We start from the raw sequence: 15,412 nt of genomic DNA, 5'->3' as shown, positions 1-15,412 counted from the left end.
TCACGGCTAAATAATATTCCATTATGTATATATGCCATATCTTTATTTCCATTCATCTGTTGATGGGCATTTGGGTTATTTTCATATCTTGGCTATGGTTAATAATGCTGCAGTAAACACAGGAGTGCCTATATCTCTTCAAAATCCTGTTTTCATTTCCTTTGGGTATATACCTAGAAGGGGAATTACTGGATTGTATGATAGATCTATTTTTAATTTTTTGAGGAACCTCCATATTGTTTAATATAGGGTTGGACCAATTTACATTCGGACCAGCAGTGTACAAGGGTTCCTTTTTCTCCACCTCCTCACCAGCACCTGTTGTCTCTGTCTTCTTGAGGATCGGCATTCTAACAGGTGTGAGATATCTGTTTGTGCTTTTGATCTGCATTTCCCTGATGAATAGTGACATTGGGCATCTTTTTGTGTGCCTGTTGGCCATCTTGATGTCCTCTTTGGAAAACTGTCTATTCCAATTTTCTGCCCATTTTTTAATTGGATTGTTTGTTTGCTATTGAATAAGTTCTTTATATATTTTGGATGTTAACCCCGTATCAACTGTATGATTTGCAATTATTTTCTCCCATTCAGTAGGTTGCCTTTTCAATGTGCTGATGATTTCGTTTGTTGTGAAAAAGTTTTTGAGTTTGATGATTTTTGCTTTTGTTGTTTGTCCTTTTGGCACCATGTTGAAAAAAATCATTGCCAAGTCCAATATCAAGAAGCTTCTTCCCTACATCTTCTTCTAGGAGTTTCATGTTATCAGGGCTTATATTTAACTCTTTGATCCTTTTCAAGTTAATTTTTGCAAGTGGTGTAAGACAGGGGTCCAATTTCATTTTTCTGCTTGTGTTTCTCCAATTTTCCCAGCACCATTTTTTTTAAGACACTATACTTTCCCCATTGGGTCTTCTTGGCTCCCTTATTGAATATTAGTTGACCATATATGCTGGAATTCATTTCTGGGCTCTCTATTCTGTTCCATTGGTCTATGTGTCCATTTTTGTGCCAATGCCGTACTGTTTTTACTAATATGGCTTTGTAGTATAGTTTGAAATCAGGACGTCTGATACTTTCAGCTTTGTTCTTTTTTCCAGGATTGCTTTGGCTACTTGGGGTCTTCATGGTTCCACACCAATTTTAGGGTTGTTTATTCTATTTCTGTGAAGAATGTCTTTGGTATTTTGATGAGGATTGTACTGAATCTGTAGATGGCTCAGGGTAGTATGGAGATTTTAACAATATTAATTCCTCCAATCCATGAACCCAGGATGTCTTTCCATTTGTTGATGTCTTCATCAGTTTCTTTCAGCAAAGTCTTATAGTTTTCATTATACAGAACTTTCCCTTCCTTGGTTAAATTTATTCCTAAGTATTTTATTGCTTTTGATGCTATTGTGAATGGGATAGTTTTATTTCTTTGTTAGATGCTGCTTCATTAGTGTAAAGGAATGTGATTGATTTCTGTATGTTGATTTTGTATCCTGCAACTGTACTGAAATCGTTGATTAGTTCCAACAGTTTAAAGTGACTCCTCGGGATTTTCTATATATAAGATCAGATCAACAGCAAATAGTGACACTTACCTCTTCCTTTCTGATTTGGATGAATTTTATTTCTTTCTCTTGCTTAATTGCTCTAGCTAGGACTTCCACTACTATGTTGAATAGAAGTGTTCAGAGTTGACATCTTTGTCTTATTCCCGATCTTAGAGGAAAAGCTTTCAGTTTTTCTCCATTGAGTATAATTTTTTTTTTGGCTATGAATATTTTTTAATTGAAACATCTCCAGAGCCATTCCTGCTCCACAGTCCACTATGAGCAAGCCAGGGAAACTACATTATCAGGACAGGATTTCTTTTTTCTTTACTAGCTTTCTTTTGGAGTGGCCTTTTTCCTTTCTTCTTCTTCTTCAGCAAAAAACATCTTTTTTATGTTTTTACTGAACCACTTCAGATTCACTCTTCCACACAGTGAGTTTGTTATATGTGGCCTTTATTATGTTGAGGTATGTTCCTTCTATACCCAGTCTGTTAAAGGTTTTTTTATCATGAAAGGATGTCATATTTTGTCACATGCTTTTGCTGCATCTATTGAAGTGATCATGTGATTTTTATCTTTCATTTTATTTATTCTTTTTATTATTTATTAATTTATTTATTTATGGCTGTGTTGGGTCTCCACTGCTGCGTGCGGGCTTTCTCTAGTTGCGGTGAGTGGGGGCTACTCTTCATTGTGGTGCACGGGCTTCTCATTGCAATGGCTTCTCTTGCTGTGGAACATGGGCTTCAGTAGTTGTGGCACATGGGCTCTAGAGCACAGGCTCAGTAGTTGTGGCACACAGGCTTAGTTGCTCTGTGCCACTTCCCTGGTGGTGCACAGGCTTAGTTGCTTCCTGGACCAGGGCTCGAACCCATGTCCCCTGCATTGGCAGGTGGATTCTTAACCACTGCACCACCAGGGAAGTCCCGTATCTTTCATTTTATTGATGTGATATATTACATTTTTTGATTTGCATATGTTGAACCATCCTTGAATCCTAGGGCTAAATCCCACTTAAACATGGTATATCATCTTTTTAATGTGTTCTGGAATTCAGTTTGATATTTTGTTGAGAATTTTTACATCTCTGTTCATCAGGGATGTTGGTCTGTAGTTTTCTTGTGGTATCCTTACCTAGTTTTGATATCAAGGTAATGCTGCCTTTGTAGAGTAACTTGGTTAGTGTTCATTTCTCCTCAGTATTTAAGAGTTTGAGGAGGAAAGGTGTTAATTCTTCTTTAAATGTTTGGTTGAATTCACTGGTAAGCTATCTTGTCCTGGAGTCTTCTGTTTGGGGAGTTTTTTGATTACTGAGTCAATCTCTTGTTATTGGTCTGCGCAGTTTTCCTGTTTCTTCCTGATCAAGTGTTGGTAGGTTGTGTATTTCTAAAAATGTATTTCTTCTAGTTTATGTAATTTATTGGCATTTAATTGTCCACAGTAATCTCTTATGATTGTATGTATTTCTGTGGTATCCTTTGCAATAATATCTCCTCTTTCATTTCTAATTTATTTGAGTCTACTCTTTTTTCATAGTTACGTCTAGCTAAAGTTTTGTTAATTTTATCTTTTTATAGAACAGCTATTAGCTTTGTTGATCCTTTCTATTGTTTTTCTGGTCTCTATATCATTTATTTCCACTCTGATATTTATTATTTCCTCCCTTCTGCTAACTTTGGGTTTAATTTGTTCTTCTTCTAGTTCCTTGAGGTGTAAAGTTAGGTTGAGATCTTTCTAATTTCTTAATATAGTCAGCTCTCTGTATCCATGGGTTCTGTATCTGGGAATTTAACCAACCGTAAATCAAAAATATTTGAAAAATTCCAGAAAGTTCTAAAAAGCAAAACTTGAATTTTCTACATGCCAGCAACTATTTATATAGCATTTACAACTATTTATATACCATTTACATTGTATTAGGTATCATAGGTAATCTAGATATGACAGAGCATATGGGAGGATATGCAGAGGTTATATGCAAATAGTATGACAGTTTATGTAATGGACTTGAGCATCCATGGATTTTGGTATCTAAGTGGGGTCCTGGAACCAATCCCCTGCAGATACCAAGGGATTGAGTGCATTATGCATTTGTTGCTATAAAACTTCCTCTCAGAAATGCTCTTGCTGCATCTCACAGGATTTGGTATGTTGTATTTCCATTTTCATTTGTTTTGAGATAATTTTATTCCTCTTTTGATTTCTTTGACCCATTGTTTGTTTACAAGGGTGTTGTTTAGTTTCCACATATCTGTAGAGCTCTTCACTTTCCTCTTGTTGATTTCTAGTTTCATACCATTGTGGTTAGGAAAGATGTTTAGTATGACTTAAGTCTTCTTAAATTTGCTAAGATTTGTGTCCTGTCATATATGTATTCTGGAGAATGTTCCATGTGCACTTGAGAAGAATCAGTACTCTGCTCTTTTTGGATGGAATATTCTGCATATATCTCTTCAGTCCATTTGTTCTATAAAGTATGGTTCATTTCCAATGTTTTCTTATTGATTTTCTGTCTGGAAGATCTATACTGATTGCAGGATATTGAAGCCCTCCACTACTACTTTACTCTTATTTATCCCTTAAGACATAAAAGTATTTGCTTAATATATTTCAGAACTTAGGCGTTGGGAGTATATATATTTACAATTGTTTTATCTTCTTGATGTATTGACCTCGTTATCATTATATAATGACCTTATTTGTCCCTTACTACCATTTTGTTTTGCTTGAAGTCTATTTTGTCTGATATAAGTATGGCTAAGCCTGCTTTCCTTTGGGTTCCACTTACTTGGAGTATCATCTTCCATCTCTTCACTTTGAGCCTATGTGTTTTGAGAGCTAAAAAGAGTCTCCTGTAGGCAGCATATAGTTAGGCCTTATTTTTTATTTATTTATTTTTGTGGTACGCGGGCCTCTCACTGTTGTGGCCTCTCCCGTTGTGGAGCACAGGCTCCGGACACGCAGGCCCAGCATCCATGGCTCACGGGCCCATCTGCTCCGTGGCATGTGGGATCCTCCCGGACCGGGGCACGAACCTGTGTCCCCTGCATCGGCAGGCGGGCTCTCAACCACTGTGCCAGCAGGGAAGCCCTTATTTACTTTTTAAAATTTATCCAGCCTCTCTGTGCCTTTTGATTGGTGAGTTCAATCCATTTACATTTAAGGTGATTATTGATATATAAGGATTTACTACTGCCAATTTTATCTTTTGACTTCTGGTTATTTTGTCTCTCCATTGTTTCTCCTGATAGCCTAATGGGGGGTTTCCTCTGGCTGCCTTTAAATTTCTTACCATTGACTTTTTTTTTTTTTTTTTTGCTGTACGCGGGCCTCTCACTGCTGTGGCCTCTCCCGCTGCGGAGCACAGGCTCTGGACACACAGGCTCCGCGGCACGCGGGATCCTCCGGGACCGGGGCACGAACCCGCGTCCCCTGCACTGGCAGGCGGACCCTCAACCACTGCGCCACCAGGGAAGCCCTTACCATTGACTTTTGACAGTTTTATTATATAATATGTCTTGGAGAAGGTGTTTTTGCATTGAGATGATAAGGTGTTCTGTTAGGTTCGTGGACTTGTAAATCCAGTTCCTTCCCCAGATGTGGGTAGTTCTCAGCTATTATTACTTTAAAGAAGATCTCTGCCCCCTTCTCCCTCTCTTCTCCTTCTGGTATACCCATTAATCTTAATTCTCTCTCCTCTTATACCTGAATCATTTCTAAATTCCTATCCTCAAGCTCACTTATTCTCCCTTCCATCTGATCTGCTCTGTTTCCAATGCTACCTAATGCATTCTTTTTCTCATTTATTGAGTTCTTCAGCTCCAGAATTTTTGTTTGAACTTCTTTAAAAAATAACCAATCTCTGTGGTGAAATACTACTTCTGTTCATTAATTTTATTCCTGAGTTCACTGAATTGCCTTTCTGAGTTTTCTTGCAGCTCATTGAATTTGTTCATAACAGCTATTTTGAGTTCTTTATCAGTTCGATTGCAATATTCTGTATCTTTGGGTTCAGTTCTTGGAGAATTGTCATTTTCTTTTTGTGATACCGTGTTACTATGATTTTTTTTCATAGTTTTTGATAAAATGTGCCTCTACTGCTGTGTTTGAACTAGGGAGCACCTGTCTTATTTAGGTAAGGTTTTGTTTACTTCAATTAAGGAGGTTGGTAGTTAAGAGCCTTCCTTTTGTTTTCCAGAAGGTGGCACTATAGCAAATGTTTTGGTTTCTCTTATGGGCGCTGACTCCCTGCTAAGGTTGGGAATGTACATATGGGGAAAAAAATGGGGGGGTTTAAAAGGTGTCAGCAGAGGGTGAGGGGATGTGTGCTTAAAATTTGGGGCTTTGGGTGTGCCCATGGCCTGGTAGGGGGTTCTTCGAGTGGGGGGTGGATCCCAGAGGTCCATGGGCAGACCTCTTGCTGGCATCTCAGGGCAGACAGCAGGCGATATATTCCGTCAGTTCCCTTTCCCTCACCACAGTCATTGATATCTCTCTTCAGCTATGCAGGGTGTTGCTGAAGAGCAACGGGACCCTCCAGCTGCAGCCCACAGGGGCTGACAGCCTTTCACTCACCCCCTTTTACTTTTCACCTTGTTTGCTAGAGAGGTCACTGCTGATGCTGCCACTACTGCTTCTGCAATTGCCTTAGCTCTGTAGCGTCTTCTGAGGTCCTATCCACCCACTTTCGTATGCACAGATAGATGGAGTTCTCCAGTGTCCTGGTGTGCTGTGCAGAGGCGCTTTTGTTTGTTTATGGATGTCCAATTACTTGTTAGAGGGGAGGAAAAAAAGGAAAGACTCATGTTACCATGATGCTGGCGTGACTCTGGATATGTATTTTTTTAAATACCACAGTACACTTATTCAAATGGTCTGTATCTCATTAGGCAAAGTGTCTGTAATATTCTAAGCTCATCAGGAAGACTTGTTTAAAGAAATCAGGGCAGTTCCTTAAACATAAGCTCATCCTCAAGGCTTGAAGCTTTCAGGTTATGGGCCAAAGGGCACAAGCTGGCTTTTCACAGGCAGGAGTACTTTAATGTGGGCTGATATGTTTACTTAATTGTGTGACAAATGATCGTTTGAAACTTTCATGGCTTCCAAACTAGTCATTGGTTAACATTCCTCTCCCAACCATGTCAGTGACCTTTTATCTGATACATCTGAGGGAGACAGAGGTCAAAACACCGACTAGTGTGCTTTGTGGGGGGAAAAAAATATTTGTAAATGAAATATAACCCTATTCACAGGATAGCATTTACTGCCTAATGTTCAGAAGTGTCAAATCTGCTTCTAGTTTTAAACCTTCGTGTTGGAATTAGGACTTTCCATCATTGACTTTGTTATTTGTTCAGGAATAGATTGAAATTTCCCCTCAATGTTTGGCTGGGAAAGCTGAAAGAGTCCAACTCCTGGTTATAAAACTGTGATTTTTCAGGCCCAACCTTAGGCAGTTACAAAGGCTTCGCCTGGAAGGTCTCATAAGGAAAAGCTGCTCTCCCAACACAGACTGGTATACAGTCAATGAATCACAGTCACTAGCTGGAACTGTAGCCAAGGACTGTTCATGTCCTTTCACATATTTGCATTCCTAGCCCACGTGATTTTTATTCTTAGGTCTCTGAGGCCTTGGGCAGAGGTCTTCATGCACCTGTGCTGGGACCTTATAGGAGGAAGAGGGGAATCTGAAGACACTTTTCCCCACTGATTCAGTATCCAGTACTTTAACACTCCTAGACCCTCACCCTTCCATTACCCCAGGGTGCATCAAACTGCCACAGCTGGGTCTCCCTCAACAGTGTAACAACCCCATGTCTTTGGTGATCCACGTGACCTTCAACTGGTCCACTGGAGAAAACAGAAGATGGAGAAATATACAATGGAACTTCCAGTTTTAGCTTCTTGGTGACACCATCACAGTAAGTGATTAAATTCGTACCTCTTTCATTTTCGGCTTGCTGCTTTAGTTGGCTCCTCTGACCCTTCCAAGTTCAGCTCTCCCAGCTCAACTGAGCTCCTCTTGACAAGACTCATTTTTCCATTCCTAAAACAAACACCAAGAGTCACAGCCCTAAAACCCGTGACCACAGTGAGCAAGTGCTTGAAAAAGAAAATGAGTTTTAGTAAATTTGCTCCCAAATATTTTATTAATAAGTTTTATATAAAAAACAAGAGTGTCATACTGTATAAAAGGCATTGAAAGCATATGTATGGTGGTAGGTTCTATTTTCTCTACCAAATTAACCAGCCATGATGGAGTTAAGAGTCAGTATCATTCATATTTTTTTGGAATACTTCAAAGTACAAAAAGCAGTGTTAATATTTTAAGTGCAAAGAAAGCTTATAATAAAATAGACTTTAAAAATTACAAATAAAAATCTGTACATCAAGGATATTTTTCAGGCCTTCCTGTGCGCCTAGCACGGACATAGAGAAGGGGAACTGCCGAGAGAGGACCCGTCACATCAGGTGTTACAGGTCTGGCCCATTTCAGCTTGCAGGACCATCTCCTCTTTTCTCAAGGGAAAAGTGTCGATCAGGTTGAAGAGGGCCACAGGCGTCACCAGGGAGACATAGCGCTCCTTGTCCATGCCATGCTTGTCCACTAGCACCATACTGAAGGAATAGAGTGGGATTCTCAGCAACAGCCTAGGGCAAAGAAAAGAGAAGACTAGGTCAAAATTGACTCCCCGAGGGCTCTGGTGGACCAACTAGAGTCCTATAATGACACTGTGTGCAGAGAAAGGCTTAATACCACAAAGGACTGATTACCTTTTAGACCCCTACTACTCAAAGTGTGGTACGTTGACCAGGAGCATCACATGGGAACTTGTTAGCAGTGGAGAACCCCACACTCCCCTGCAAACCTACTGGATTAGAATCTATATGATGAGTAAGATCCATCAAAGGCTAGTATACACGTGACAGGTTGAGTAGCATGGCTTTAGATTCTAGTGGCCAGGAACACTTTAGGCTTGCAGTGGTGCTATGTACCAATAGGTGCTCCAAGGCATGTACAACAATGCTAACAGAATTTTTTTGTATTAAACTGGAGTCAACCCCCATTTGCAGACTAGGTTTGCACAACCACATACCCACCAGAGTCACTGGTTATCAACATTTGGCTCTGTCTGGACACAAGTTTTGGTGTTCAAAATGGCAGGGGGTGTGCTACTGACCTCTAGTGGTTGTAGGATGTTAGGCAGCAGCCCTGGCCTCCAATGCACAGACCAGCCCTCTCCCCACCAAAGAATGATCAGGCCCCAAATGTCAATAGTGCCAAGGTTAAGAAACCCTGGCCTAGGTGAAGCTGATTGAAATGACATTCCAAACATTGTAGTTCTGGCCCATCCAGCTCACAACTGCATCGAGGGAATCGAACTGGCTCTTCACCCTGGGTTTAAGGACTTGGTTAATTATAATTTTTTTATACCTCAATTTCAAAAAGCACTTGAAGGGGTTTCAATGGCCTGTTTTTTTTTTCTATTCTACCCCATTAGAATTTAAACTGTAAAAAAGAATGTATTTCAGTACCATGTTTAGATGAAAAAAGCCAGAGAGAGCAAACATAAGCTGAGCCCGAGGGAAAAACCAAAAAAGAGCATACTCAGCTAAACTGAACAACAAAATCTGGGAGAAGACACTTTCTTTTGCCTTTTATGAGGGAGTTTCAAGGAAGATGGGAATACTTTCTATCTTATCCCAGTGGGAAACTAAATTGCTAATCCACTTCTAGTGAGTAGAGACAAAAGCATTACAGTGTCTGCACTGGTTTCTTTTGGTAAGAGGGGACCTCAAGAAGTGCATTAATGAGTTTTTGAACTTGTAAATGTAAAGCATGAAAGTGAGGTGAGAATGGAGAACTAATCTTCTCTGCCTCTTTAAGAAGAGGAATATTTAGAGTTTGGAGGCAGGGGGAGGAGGGGGAAGTCCTAGGGCAGGGGTGACCCAGGAAAACAGAAATAGGGAAGTCTGGAGGAAAAAAAAAAGGCTATGCAACATTATGGTGGCTGGAACCTGTGGGAAAGGACCTGGAGCGTGGGGTGGTCCAGTACTTAAGTCAGGATAGAACCCCCCCCCCCCCATGGTGCCACCATCTACCACACGCATTCCTCCTGTGAGCCTTGTGCCTAACAAAATATTATTGGGGAAAACTGCCATGAGAGGAGATGAGTGGTCAGAGCAGCAGGCTACCAACAGGTACAGAAATGCATCCACCATGGCTAAGAGACCACAGAAATTCGGGGGATGGATAGACACCCTACAGGCTGAGAGGCAGTACCAGCAACAGTTCAGAGTTACACAAATGTCAGACTGAAATGAACTCCTGGAGAATCTTCTAGAGAACTAGACAAAAAAATACAACCCCCCCTCCTCCCATGGACACACCAAATCTACTACATATGGAAGAATATTCTCTGCCAGAAAGCGAAAAACTAGGATCGTGACTCTTGTATATCAGGCAAGTGAGAAGGAAATCACACCAAAGTGGGTAGAAGAGGCTGAGAAACAATCTTGTCCAAAAACCTAGCAATACATCCAGCCCCAGTCACTGCCCCCACCCATGTAGAGGGAACTGGAAACCTGGAGTTTCTCCCTGAGGAGCAAAGGGTTCCAATCCCACATCAGGCACTCCAGCTTTTAAGACCCACACCTGAGAGACAAACCCCAAAATATCTCACTTGAAAAACCAATGGGGCTCACCTCCACGAGATCTGCTGGGCTGTCGCAAACAAAGAAACAGCCCAAGACACAGTGCAGAAGCATCCGTTTGAAAAGTACCCACACTTTATGTGAATAGGCTCATTTAATAACCTTAAAGCATCAGAGTGAGGGGCAGGGGTGTGCCAGTGGAAGCAATTTTCAAACTCTCCCTCCACCTTGCTAAAGCCAGCAGAAACCATCTCTTATCTCTTCTTTTCCAGCAGGTTGCCATCTTTACGTTCCATCTAGCAGAGACATCTTCTTGCATTCCTCCTGCCTTGCTAAATCCAGCAGCACCTTACATCTCTCTCTCTCACCTGGCTCCAGTGGCCAACAGGCCTTATGCTTGCAGACCCTCAGGACTGCATCTACTTGCTAAGCTGCTGCGTGAGGGTCTCCCTTCCAATCAGCCTGAATCTAGGTGCTGGCTGATCCTCTCCATTGGAGCACTAACAGGTCTTGGCTCACCCTGAAACTCTGGGAGCTATTAAAAATAAAATAAACTATACAGACAATCACAAAGGTCTGAGAGACAAGAGTTAGGGCAGGGTTGAATAATAAGTTTCATCTCCTACCTGAGGCCACTCCTTCAAGACCAGAAGCAGCTGTTGCATATTCTAATGCATAGAAACCAACAGAGAGCCAAGTAAAATGAAGAAACAGACGAATATGTTCTATATATAAAATAGATTAACATGTAAGATAACCAACAAGGACCTACTGTATAGCACAGGGAACTCTACTCAATATTCCCTGATAACCTCCATGAGAGAAGAATCTAAAAAAGAATGTATATATATATACACACACATACACATATATATATAAAACTGAATCACTTTGCTGTACACCTGAAACTAACATAACATTGTAAATCAACTATACTCCAATAAAATTAAAATGTAAAAAGATAAGGCGATTGTCAAAAAAACCTTAAGCTAAATAAAAACTCAGCCCCCCACCCCGCAAAATTAAGGTCAAGATGGTGACAGCACACCACTAAACCAAACACAAGACCCTTTTCAGTGTGGGACCTGTGTGCTTGCACAGATCACACACCCATGAAACCGGCCCTGGGTCTACAAGTCCACCAAATCTTTCCAAACAATGAAACCATGCTAAGCCAACCTCAAGTTCCAGGATATGACAGTCAAGGAATAGCCAATTACAATTCCTAATGCAATGAGATGTCTTTCTATTACCAATTCACTCTCAGCAAAATAAATGCATATCAAGTAAAATAGATAAAAAGGGACCTACTGTATAGCACAAGGAACTATATTGAATATCTTGTAGTGACCTATAATGGAAAAGGAAATAGGAAAAAAACTTAATGAAACAAAGATAGGTAATTTACCTGATAAAGAGTTAAAAGTAATGATTATAAAGATGCTCACCAAACTCAGAAGAATGGGTGAACATGGTGAACTTCAAAGAGATAGAAAATATCAAAAAGTACCAAAGAGAAGTCACAGAGCTGAAGAATACAGTAAAGTGAAAAATACACTAGAGGGGTTCAAGGGCAGGTGAAGCAGTAGAAAGTACTGGCAAACTCAAAGACAAGGCAGTGGAACTCACCCAGAGAACTAAAAGAAAAAAGAATTTTTTTTTTTATTTATTAAGATAACTTAAGGGCTTCCCTGCTGGTGCAGTGGTTGAGAGTCCACCTGCCAATGCAGGGGACACAGGTTCATGCCCCAGTCTGGGAAGATCCCACATGCCGCGGAGCAGTTGAGCCCATGAGTCATGGCCGCTGAGCCTGTGCATCCGGAGCCTGTGCTCTGCAACGGGAGAGGCCACAATAGTGAGAGGCCTGTGTACCGCAAAAAAATAAAAACAAGACATTTATGGGACACTATCAAGCACACTAACATTCACAGTATAGGGATCCTAGCAGGAGAATAGACAAAGAAGCAGAAAACTTATTTTAATAAGTAACAGCTGAAACCTTCCCTAACCTGGGGAGAAAAACAGACATCCAGATCCAAGAAGCCAAGAGAGTTCCAAAAAAAGAGGAACCCAAACAAACCCATGTCAAGACACATTATAATTAAAATATAAAAAGCTTCAAGTCATGGAGAGAACCTAATGAGAAAAAACAGCACGTTACATACAAGAGAATCCCATAAAAATATCAGATTTTTTTCAGCAGAACCATAGCAGGCCAGAGGGAGTGAAACAGTTTATTCTCCTGAAAGATAAAAGCTTATAACCAAGAATATATTATACTACCCAATAAAATCATTCAGAATTGGAGAGATGAAGAGTTTTCCAGACAAGCAAAAGCTAAGGGGAAGGCCACCAATAAACCAGCCTTATAAGAAATGTTAAAGGGACTTCTTTAAGCTGAAAAGGGCACTCATTAGTAATGAGAAAAAATATCACAGTATAAATCTCACTGTTAAAAGGTAGGTATACTATGATAAAGGAGGCAAGAATATACAATGGAGCAAAGACAGGCTCTTCAGTAAATGGTGCTGGGAAAACTGTACTGCTACACTTAAGACAGGAAAATTAGAACATTTTCTAACACCATATACAAAAATAAAATCAAAATGGATTAAAGACTGAAAGGTAAGAACAAATCCTATAAAACTCCTAGATGAGAACACTAGGGAGAATACTCCTAGGGAAAACACTGTGACATAAATCACAGCAATACATTTTTGGATTTGTCTCCTAGAGTAATGGAAATAAACATAACCAAATAGGACCTAATTAAATTTAAAACCTTTTGCACAGCAATGAAAACCACAAACAAAATGAAAAGACAACTTATGGACTGGGAGAAAATATTTACAAACAATGCAACTGACGAAAGGTTAATATCCAAAATATACAAACACCTCATATCAAAAAACACCTCATTATCAAAAAATACAACCCAATATCCCTACCCAATAGGCAGGATACCTAAATAGACAATTCTTCAAAGAAGACATACAGATGGCCAACAGACACATGAAAAGATGATCAGTATCGCTGATTATTAGAGAAATGCAAATCAAATCTACAAAGGAGTTCTCACACCAGTCAGAATAGCCATCATCAAAAAGTCTACAGGGCGGGCTTCCATGGTGGCGCAGTGGTTGAGAGTCCGCCTGCCGATGCAGGGGACACGGGTTCGTGCCCCGATCCCGGAAGATCCCACATGCCGCGGAGCGGCTGGGCCCGCGAGCCATGGCCGCGGAGCCTGTGTGTCCGGAGCCTGTGCTCCGCAACGGGAGAGGCCACAGCAGTGAGAGGCCCGCGTACAGCAAAAAAAAAAAAAAAAAAAGTCTACAGGGCTTCCCCGGTGGCGCAGTGGTTGAGAATCCGCCTGCCAATGCAGGGGACATGGGTTCGAGCCCTGGTCTGGGAACATCCCACACGCTGCAGAGCAAGTGGGCCCATGAGCCATAACTACTGAGCCTGTGCGTCTGGAGCCTGTGCTCCGCAACAAGAGAGGCTGTGATAGTGAGAGGCCCGCACACCACGATGAAGAGTGGCCCCCACTTGCCGCAACTAGAGAAAGCCCTCGCACAGAAACGAAGACCCAACACAGCCAAAAATAAATAAATAAATTTATTTTTTTTTAAAAAGTCTACAAATTTTGGGGAAATTGTAGACACATTCACTCTAATTGTGGCAATGGTTTTATGGGTGTATACATATGTCAAATCTTATCACACTATGCTTTAAGTATGTACAGTTCATTGTATGTCAGTTGTACCTTATAATCTATAAAACTCTTAGGCCATGATTTTAGCAAAGTTCTTAAAATATCAAATGTATTGAAGATGAACAGTATGAAGAAACGCAAATGATAATTGCCAGTATTCTCCAGTTATACTAAGTAAAATAAATATGAATATTATTTTCTCAAAAAAAGTCTACAAATAATAAATGCTGGAGAGGGTATGGAGAAAAGGGAACCCTGCTACACTGTTGGTGGGAATGTAAATTGGTGCAGCCACTATGTAAAACAGTACAGAGGTTCCGTAAAAAGCTTAAAAGAGTTACCATATGATCTTACAATCCCACTCCTAGGCATATCTCCAGAGAAAACTTTAAGCTTACCTCATCTCATGAAAACACCAAAATCACAACTCCTGAACAACCATCAACAAAAAAACACTGGAACCTTCCAAAAAAGATATTTTACATTCAAAGACAATGAAGAAATGACAACTGAACAGTAACAGGGGTGGTTTTGCGACATAATCAAATCCCATACCTGCCAAGTGGGTGACCCACAAACTGGAAAATAATTATATTGCAGAGTTTCTCCCCCAAAACATGAGAGTCCTGGGTCCTACATCAGGCTCCCCAGCTTGAGGGTCTGACATCAAGAGGAAAAAGCCCCAGCACATCTGGCTTTGAAGGCCAGTGGGGCTTGAGTGCAGTAGCTCCACAGGACTGGGGAAAACAGAGACTCCACCCTTGGAGGGCACACACAAGACTTCACATACACTATGACCCAGCAGAGAGCAGGAACTCCATATAAGACTGGGCTGTACCTACCTACAAGTCTTGGAGGGTCTCCTGTGGAGGTGGGGATCAGCTGTGGATCACTGCGGGGGTGGGGGGGACCAAGGATACTGGTGGCAGAGGTTCCAGAGAATACTGTCAGCGTGAGCTCTCGTAGAGGTCACAATTTTGGCATCAGGATCTGGCCCCTCTCAACAGCCTTCAGGCTCCAGTGCTGGGATGCCTCAGGCCAAACAAACCAGCAGAGGGGGAATACAGTGCTACCCATCAGCAGAGAGGCTACCTAAAGTCGTCCTCAGCTAACAGCTACCAATAAACACACCCCTTCACATGGCTCTGCCCCCGAGAGGGACAAGACCCAGCTCCACCAACCCCCGCCCCAGTGTGCAGGCACCAGTCCCTCACAACAGGAAGCCTGCACAAGCCCCAGGACCAAACTCACCCACCAGAAGCAAAGGGAGCAGGCACAAGAAGCAAAAAGGAGCTATAATCCTGCAGCCAGTGGAAAGGAGACCACAAACACAAAAAGTTATAAAAAATGAGATGGCAGAGAAATGTTCCAGACGAAGGAACAAGATAAAAACCCACAAGAACAAGTAAATAACTGTAGATTGGCAACCTACCTGAAAAAGAAAATGATAGTAAAGATGATCCAAGATCTCGGAAAAAGAATGGAGGCACAGATCAAGAAGATA

General features: G+C 41.2%; 2 protein-coding genes across 5 annotated transcripts in view; one reads left to right on the top strand and one right to left on the bottom strand.

The window, feature by feature from the left end:
* Positions 1 to 15,412, top strand: part of SYTL5 (synaptotagmin like 5) — a 254,832-nt gene that overhangs the window by 200,383 nt on the left and 39,037 nt on the right. The window contains exon 18 of one of the 3 annotated variants that reach the window (XM_060088141.1): positions 14,277 to 14,349. The exons of 1 other annotated variant lie outside the window; for it this stretch is intronic. The gene's annotated coding sequence lies outside the window, so the exon portion shown is untranslated. Of the gene's footprint in view, positions 1 to 10,471; positions 10,561 to 14,276; positions 14,350 to 15,412 lie in introns of those variants that run through there. One more of the 3 variants, XM_060088146.1, reaches the window with a different exon arrangement.
* SRPX (sushi repeat containing protein X-linked) overlaps positions 7,679 to 15,412 on the bottom strand; it is a 106,516-nt gene continuing 98,782 nt past the window's right edge. For both annotated transcript variants that reach the window (XM_060088150.1, XM_060088151.1), the window contains one exon: positions 7,679 to 8,192. In XM_060088150.1, coding sequence (XP_059944133.1) covers positions 8,009 to 8,192 — 184 coding nt within the window. In that variant the 3' untranslated portion in view covers positions 7,679 to 8,008. The remainder of the gene's footprint in view (positions 8,193 to 15,412) is intronic.

Source organism: Mesoplodon densirostris, chromosome X (genome assembly GCF_025265405.1).
Source record: "Mesoplodon densirostris isolate mMesDen1 chromosome X, mMesDen1 primary haplotype, whole genome shotgun sequence".
Lineage (NCBI taxonomy): Eukaryota > Metazoa > Chordata > Mammalia > Artiodactyla > Ziphiidae > Mesoplodon > Mesoplodon densirostris.
The sequence above is the reverse complement of the archived record's forward strand: the minus strand, read 5'-3'. Positions and strand labels throughout refer to the sequence as shown.